Source organism: Periophthalmus magnuspinnatus, chromosome 7 (assembly GCF_009829125.3).
Source record: "Periophthalmus magnuspinnatus isolate fPerMag1 chromosome 7, fPerMag1.2.pri, whole genome shotgun sequence".
Classification (NCBI taxonomy): Eukaryota; Metazoa; Chordata; class Actinopteri; order Gobiiformes; family Gobiidae; genus Periophthalmus; species Periophthalmus magnuspinnatus.
Genome location: NC_047132.1, coordinates 15,764,820 through 15,773,682, shown reverse-complemented (window position 1 = coordinate 15,773,682; position 8,863 = coordinate 15,764,820). Strand labels below are relative to the sequence as shown.

General features: G+C 38.5%; 1 protein-coding gene across 1 annotated transcript; it reads right to left on the bottom strand.

Moving 5' to 3' along the window:
• Nucleotides 1–6,532: 6,532 nt before the first annotated feature.
• On the bottom strand, nucleotides 6,533–7,216 carry her12 (hairy-related 12). Its single transcript, XM_033968829.1, has 2 exons — nucleotides 7,154–7,216; nucleotides 6,533–6,841 (listed from the first exon to the last, which is right to left on the bottom strand). Exons 1-2 carry the CDS (start codon nucleotides 7,214–7,216, stop codon nucleotides 6,533–6,535), a joined length of 372 nt encoding a protein of 123 aa, XP_033824720.1.
• Between the last annotated feature and the right edge of the window lie 1,647 nt (nucleotides 7,217–8,863).

The window sequence follows — 8,863 nt, the reverse complement described above, 5'->3', positions numbered from 1 at the left end:
AAATGGTCACCATATATATATATATATATATATATATATATATATATATATATATATATATATATATATATATATATATATATATATATATATATATATATATATATATATATATATATTTTTTTCCCCTTAGTTTGTTAGCAAGAAACAGGAAAAGGTTACACATTATGACATATGGCAATATATACTAACTAGAGCCACTAGGGGTCAGCACATGATCAACTTTATTTATGCAAAATATATTGTAACTTTGCATTTGAGATTTCAGATCTCAGATTTGAGGCACTGCGTACATAGGCTGCCATATCGGTGCAAGATTTGAAAAATGCCTTCTGAGAGAAAAAAAAAACAAAAACCCTGATCATTTCTAAGAGTGCTGAATATAATATAGTAACCTATTTTCAGTTATTTTTGTTAAAAGTTTATTGACTGATCGTTCAACATATGATAGTTGGAACAATATATTATGGTTCTCATTATTTATCGCGTGCATATTTTTTCTAGAAAATTGGGGAGGGTTCTGCTATTTTTTTATGTAATACGGTAAGATTTGAGTTGTAGAGGGATGACAGGACTAATTATTGGCTCATTCTGCTATCTGTTTGTTTTAGCTCATGCTTTTTAATTGTAGCGTATTTTTAAAAATGGTTTACTGGAATTATCCTGCTTTATGTGTCAGTGGCATAAAGTAGTTTCAATATTATTGTTTATCGTGATATTCCTCTGTAGCAACATATTGTGCTTCAAAATCTATTATCATGACAGGTCTAGTAAACAGAAAAGAATCACAATTTGCACACTTTTCAGGGGACATTTGTGTATGTACTTCCATTAAAGATCACAAGGGAGATTTTGGAAGGCACGCCAGAATAGTGTATTTTACACAAGATCAGATTTCAGATTACATTACAACACTGTATAGGCCAATAATATTTAATACAGATGGGGGCAGCTGTTAATTAATTCATTAATTAATTAATCATTTTATTGCAATATTGCAGCTTACTGATTGAAACAATCCTGTTCAACTTTTGTGAAGTTATCTTTTAGATATTAATACAATGTAATTAATATAGAAAATTGACCTATGCCAACCTAGAATTTGAACAACATCAGTAAATAACTAGACAATCACAAAACTGAACCAAACCAAGAGATGTTTAGCATCAACAATCAAAAGAATGTGAACACTAATTATGTGACCAGTTTTGAAAGTTAGTGAAAATAATTAATCAATATCAACAACAACATCAGAGCTAACCACTAGGAGCCTTAAGTGGGACACCACAATCTTACTCTCTTTAAAGCCCTTTCTTGCCCTGTTACTAACTCATCCATCATTCCATGTCTTTGGGGTATTTTTAGGCAGCTGTTTGCAGTGAAGAATGTAAGAAATGCGTGTTGCAGCCTCTTCTGTCAAATCTCGCTCAGAGCAAGGACAGAAGTGAGCTGATAAAAGGCTGCTTTGTGTGGTTGGGGTCAGGCTCATTGACCTTCAGTGACCCCCGCAGGAGAGGAGGGGTGTTCCCACAGTCTGAATGTTGAAGTGTGCCACGGGTGAGCGGACACGGGGTCACTTCCCGCAGTTAGAAGGTTATGGAGATGAGAGACAAGTGGAGACAAGACACCTTCAATGATGTTCAACTGGTGGTTCTCTAAGTTTAAGGGAATGTGAGAAATGTTCTGTCTCTTGCAGTCATCAAAATGTATGTATGTATAATGTTTGATATAAATGCATTGGGGTCCAAATAGAGTTTAGTCAAGTTTTATTCATTTTTAAATTTTAAATATTATGATAATTTACAATTGATGTGTATTTTATTATTTGTTTTTGTTATATGTATGCACTAATTCGCCAAAGCCCATTCCCCATCTGTGACTCTGTTCAATGATAAGCAATAAAGCTTTTCTGATTCTGATAATTAGTTTTCATATTTTTTTAGTTTTCAGTGTTTTCCTAAATAAAACAACTAAATATATAAGTTGACAAAAAACAGGCTAAAAATACGTAATGGGGAAATAAATATACATTTGCCATATTGCCTTAAATCAGAACTTCTGATCTTATAAAATGAATAGGTGGTCAAATATTCACTTCATATTTGACCATAAATAGATGGGCAAATATGAAGTGAATATTTGACCATCTATTCATTATTCATCTATTTGACCAATATGTTGACCAATTCTGCTAGCAAAACACTAGACTAGTTTTTTCAAACTTGGAGCCTTAGGTACTTAAGTATTCATCCATATAGATTTTTATAATATTATTTCAAGACCACCATCTGTGTGCATCAGTATCCATATTAATGAAAAAATAAATAAAAATCACACCACCTTAAATAGTTAAACAGTGCCATTTACCCACAGGTGTGTGTAGAGATAAACACGGGTGACCTTTGACCTTGCCACTTAACACTAATCTATTCATTAAAGTGTGGTCTAATTATGAGTCTATCACTCCCTGAAGGCTGTGGGATGAAACTGCAGTGTGAGATAAGGATTCCCAAAGGACACAGGCTGACAGCACATTTAGACTACATCAATCTTCTTTATCTTATCTGCACAGCCTGCAGCCATGGCCCATCCTGAACAAACCAGGGCACGCGTTAATATATATCCTATATTATATTGAATAATCACTGTCTGGTGCTTTTGTGTAGGCCTACTCTCTACGGAAGTGGCTCTTGACTTGGCTACTATACAATTCGAGACTTGGTTGATGTCCTGTTGATGTATGATGCCCTACATTAGATGGGATTAACCCAAGGGTGTCAAACTGATTTTGGTCTGGGGGCCACATATGACCTAATTTGATCTCAAGAGGGCTGGACCAGAAAACTCACAGCATAAAAACCTGAAAATAGCAATAAGTCACAATTTTTGAGCACAGAAACAAGTGTAATACAAAATGTGTTTATTTAAAGACTGTTCTTTTACAAAATATATTATGAACAACCTGAGACTTTAAGAAAGGTAGGTTCAATTTCAACACAATATCTCAGTTTTGACATTCATTTGTGTGCAGTACACAACAAATATTTAGTTTATTTAGTGTATGTTGCGATTAATATAGAAATTATTTCAACTCCAATCTGCACATCTGTGAAATAATTCTGTCAAATAATGTTTCAAGAGGCATTTCACAGAATTTAGTCCTGCTTTGTTTTTACTTCAGAAACTTGGCATCTTTTAGCCTGCACAAGTGCAACAATATCAGGCACCTGAGTAGCTGCCAATTTCAGAATGTCATTTAAGTGCCTGTGTGTTAGCTTTGAGCGTAGCTTTGTCATATCAATGAAAACCTGCTCACAAAGGTAGGTAGTCCCGAATGTGCACAGCATTTTTGCAGCTAGCACTGTTCATTTAGGGTATCCTGGCAGAAGACACTGATAAAATGTGTCCAAGCCCACAGAAGCAAATTTGTCCTTCAGTGTTAGATCACACTGTAAATCTATTATTTCAAGTTGCATGTCGGTGGGCACATCAGAAGTATTGACTGTGAATGGGGTGCGAAAAACTGTGAATTCTGTCTCGAGTTTGCTAAAGACTTGAAATCATCTCTCAAACTCCATCAACACTCCTGCAATCTTGTCTTTGTACAGACTCATGTCAGCAGTACGGTTGACTGCACATACATGTCTCAGACTAGGAAAATGAGCAGTGTGATTATAATACTGGGTGGCATTTTTTTGCACCCTTGCAACATTTTGTTCAGATTGTTCAAGTGCTCCATAATATCAACCATAAATTCAAAGTCCTGTAGCCATTGTTCAGACTGTAATTCCATCACAGGTTTACCTTTTTTCAGCGTGAACTGTCCAATTTCCTCACTTACATCAAAAAAGCTCTTTAGCACAGCACCTCAGCTTGACCATCTTACTTCAGTGTAGTAAGGCAGACCATGGGTGATGTTATTGTCAGTGAGAAAGCAGTCAAACTGGCTATTATTCAGGCCTCTGGCTCTGATGAAATTAACGATTTGAACAACTTCCATAACGTGATCCATTCTTAACGACTTGCAGCACAATGCCTCTTGGTGGAATATACAGTGAAATCTCCAAAAATCACCACCTCCATTTGCGGCTTGAACTTTCTCTCTGAACTTTGTCAAAACACCTGCCTTTTTTCCCCAAGCATTGAGGGCACACCATCATTGGCCAGGCTGAGAGCGTGAGACTAGTCCACACCTACTCTGTTTGGTGTGCCAACATCAGCGCAGAAAAGGTGCTCGACTGTTGTGGTATTTAACAGAGGCACCAACTCCAAAAATTCCTCCCTAACAGTTAAAGTCTCATCAACACCACAAATGAATATGGCCAGCTGAGCAATGTCTGTAATATAAGCAACAGAAAATGCTACAAACTGTCCATATCTGTTGCTAGTTCTGAAATCCTTTGTGCCACACAATTCCTTGACAGGCTGATGTTGGCAAAAACTTGTCGTTTCTCAGGACACATAATTTCTGCAGCCTTCAGCATGCAAGTTTTGACAAACTTGCACTCACGGTTCGGCTTTGATGATAATGCTATTTTGCTTGCAATCAGGTAGCTTGCTTTCAAGGCGGCATCACTAACCTCTAAGCTCCAGCGAAAACAGACTGCTGTCTCAATTAGTTTATCTTCCGTCTTCTCAATTCTTCATTCAAGTTGCTGTATTTTTTGCCATGCTGAGTCTCATAGTGGTCAGATTATATTCCTTCAGCACCACCACTTGTTGCATGCATACCAAGCACACCAGTTTCCCGTTCACCTCCCTGAACAAAAAGGAATTAGTCTTTTTTTTTTTTTTTTTTTTTTTTGAAAATCAGGGTGCAATCACAGAAGAGCCCATTAACTGCATTCACAAGAGTCAAGTCTTCATTTGTGCCCGCTCTGGACACGCTGCTAAACTAGGCCACGTCACGTTGCAAATGTTTAGGTTTCATATAAAATCAGCTGAGGGCCATTTCAGATTTCTAGGTGGGCCGGACCTGGCCCACGGGCCACATCTTTGACACCCCTGGATTAACCATTGCTCTTGGTTTAAAACTGATTTAGTCTCATTCGATATCACAATAAATATGAGAATCCTGGATAAGGAAGAAAAATATATTTGTTTATTTATTTTGTTGTATTATCCTATTGCTTCCATTCACTCACACTATTCTGAAAATTGAAAAAGAGATCTGAAACTGTATTTTAAAGATCAAGTTTTTTTGGCAGTAAACAGAAGGAAAACGTTTATGCCTCTAACTCAATATTAAGGCAGAAATGTGGGCCAAGGGGAAGCTCTATCAATGTGGCAGACAAGGTGGCAGGGAAAACTAAATACCTGTGTCCATGAGAGAAAGGAGTTTGTTAAGAATTATATATAAGATTTGAAGGAGAATCTCCATCAATGTAGAGAGAAAGGAAGCACTTCAACATTTCTGTCTATTTAGCAGATCCGGATCAGAAACTGGAGGAAGGTAAAGCCACTTAACAAAGTGTAGGCTTGAAGGAGTCACAGGACAGCACAGTATCCACACAGAGGAGCAGCCATCTCCCAACGCCACTCAGCCAGTTTCAAAATAGCAAGTGCATGGACCCCCTAAAGTGGAGGAGAAACCAGCAGAGGTGTCCTCATCTGAACTGCCACAGGCAGGACACCAGCAGTGAGGACAGTGAAGAGCCAGAAATACAGCTAGGAAAACCCAAAAGAAACCAATAGGAAAAAACAGCAGAAGACACCGACCGATGCCTCAAATGAAGATGACTACCGGCTGATTAGTGAAGTGAACAAAGTCGATAGACTTTTCAATTCAAGAGTTTTCAGCCAAAAAGTTCCTCCCAAGAAGCATACATTTCCTACGTTTTCTTCTATGACCATAATTTACCAACCCTGGTGACTGGAGGAGATGTTTAAGACCTTCATGCACAAACTCTTAATCTCGATGTAAGTATTATTGTATATATCCATTATTTTACAGACACATTTTATGCACTTAAAATATATTTCCTGCTCAGTTCAATAAGGTTGCTATTCATGAGGTTACTTAATACAGTTTGTTGCATTAGTATTTACATTTTTGGAAAACAAAGCTAAAATAGGCTTGAAATAAGAGGTCTCAGTTTTTTTGATTGCAACTTTTATTCATTGTCATACAAAAAATACAATACAATTAAGAGCATACAAGAACAATAAGTGAAAATACCACAACAACTTAAGTACGCATGTCATTCAGCACTCATGCAGTTACTCACACATTCATTCATAACTTTAACATTTGGTACAAAGCACAAGAGAAATATTCTCAACAACAGTTGCATTTAACACATAAAGGCCTTAACACAACCTTCACTCCACTGGAGTAACTACAGTTTGGTCCACCGTCATCAATTAAATGAGCAAAACAAACATCTAAGATCAAGCACGACTGGAATGTCCATCAATGTGATGATAAGAGCCTCCAGATCTGTCCAACAGGGGGCAACACAGAATCAATTAGACCAGACTGTGTACATTATCAGAAATACAGTCAGCAATCCCAGAGTCTTTGGTGAGGTGTTCACCATGGCCTCCAAACAGGGACGCTGTTGGTAACAGTGTCTCTGGGCTGTGGGCTGGTGGTGGAGCCCCGCAGCCAGGCCTCGGTCTGGGGGAGTGTGTGTGGTGCTCCTTGGACCTCCTTGTTGGGTGCTCTCTGTACCTGTCCCAGTTGCTGTTTGAGGAAGCACACAGTCATCTCCAGCACATCGGCCTTCTCCAGTTTGGAGCATCCCTCGCGGTGCAGTTCCTTCTCCAGGAGGACCTTAAGCTGCTCAATGCAACCGTTGATCCGGTCACGACGCATCTTTTCAACTACAGGCTTTCTCAACTAAAAGAAAAAAAGAAAAGATGATTATTATCAGTCAATGAAACAATGTCAACACATCAGTTAATACTAACTAATCAAACAATGAATCGAAAAACCTGCTGAATCTTGAGTGTAGTAATGAAGCATCTACAAGCAACTACAAGTCTTGTCTACAGTAAATGTTTTCAAGAACAGAGCAAACAAAAACTTCACTATATCTTTGCACCCAAACAGGCAATTCTGCAACCAGTCTTTGCGGTTAAAAACATAACATATCATTTATATTAAAGCTTACAAAAGTAGTAAATCCACACATTGTCCAGTGGTACTTACTTTGATGGGATCTCTGTCAGTCCTGGCTTGATGCAGGGTCGAAAAGCTGCTGTAAGGAGCCATCAGTTCAGTTGTTACTCTGTGAAGTTTCTGGAGCTCTGAGAGACACCCTAGCCCTTATATACTGTCCCATTACCATAAGAAAAGCCTCATGTCCCAGGAGGCACTGATGTTCCCACACTCACCACCCCCAGGGAACAATACTGACCTGTGCATTGCAAATAGGGACATTTATCTACAGTATCTAGCATGGCTGCTTTCCAAGATAAGCAACAGGTAGAGACTGATAGAAATAGAATAAGAATTAAAATGTATTGGGTATAATTTCAATGTACAAATGGTGTAGGATTCCCCAAAGGAAAGGATAGTAATTAGGAACCATATGCTTCCCTAGCAATAAAGCAATATAAAGTGTATAGCTGTAGAGGCCTATTCATTGTAAAAAATAAATAAATAAATAAATTAAATTAAAAAAAAAAAAAAAAAAAAAAAAAAAAGGTTTTGGCTACTAATAAAATATATAGTTGTAGACATTTGGAGACAAATTCCCACAATGGCAAGTCTTATAGTGTTGCCCTAAAGTGTTGTCCTGAGTCTTAAAGGAAAGGACCACAGAAATGCCAGATTGTGTAGCTACAATTACAATTACAGACAGACAGACAAACAGACAGACAGACTGACAAACAGACAGACAGACAGACAAACAGACAGACATTCAGACAGACAGACAGACAAACAGACAGACAGGCTACACACCGGGAATCAGATGAAATGCTTAATATAACAGCTTCTGACTACTACTGCTTAAAGTTCCTGATGACAAATGACATGTTAACACAGAATAAGCAATGTAGCAGTCAGTGTTATATATTCTAGTCTTTTCATTTTAATTAGCCTATTGAGAAAGTTTATGTAGTGATTGCCCAACTTTACGAACACTTGTTAGAAGGATAAGTGGAAACAGCTTCATTTCAACTAAACTGAGCCAAACTTTAGTTATCTTATAAACAGTATTCTTTACTATCGTCAGGTTAGCCAAACTGCAGCGTACCGTGTGCCTCTCGGAAGTGGAAGGTGTGCAGGAGCCCGAGGTTTACGGCGGCATCGTGGCGTTACATCCTCCGAGCGCGCGGGCGGGAGGTGTGAACGGCGCGAGGTTCCCACACAGACAAGCACGCGGAACATCAGGGCTTGGGCACGAGGATCAAAGGGCCGCAGGCAGCACGCGCCCCTCCAGGTGTGAAAACTTGCACCTGGGGCACGCACGAGCCGGTTCAGCGCGTGTCTCCTGTCTGACGTAGCGACGCACAGCAGGGAGCGCATGTTTATGACTGGGTACCCACAGAGCAGAGTGAGTGAAAGGATAACTCATGTTACCATAAGGCGATGGGCTACACATAAAATCTATAATACATAAAGGGCCAGTTATTCATATTCAAAGCATTCAACTTTTACTGTTCTAAGAGCCCCAATCCACGTGGGGTAATGAGAAGGGGACACTTTTTCATTTGAGTGGGAAGAAGACAAATTATCATAGATTTAGGTCAATTTATTTAGCCTACACCCTGAGTATTATTACTACGGGCTATGCTATATTTTCAAATAGGCTAACAATGCCCTTATTACTGAAATTGCTGTGGTCGCTGCCATCGCTATTCAGGTTGTATTATTTTTGCATGAGATAATAAGTTGTATATGACTACAAAGCTT

Bases quoted from the DNA above. Each gene is read 5' to 3' on its own strand.
- her12 (XM_033968829.1), bottom strand. From the start codon at position 7,216: ATGGCTCCTTACAGCAGCTTTTCGACCCTGCATCAAGCCAGGACTGAC. The intron at 6,842-7,153 runs GTAAGTACCACT...TTTTTCTTTTAG, and splicing joins CTGACAGAGATCCCATCAAA to TTGAGAAAGCCTGTAGTTGA.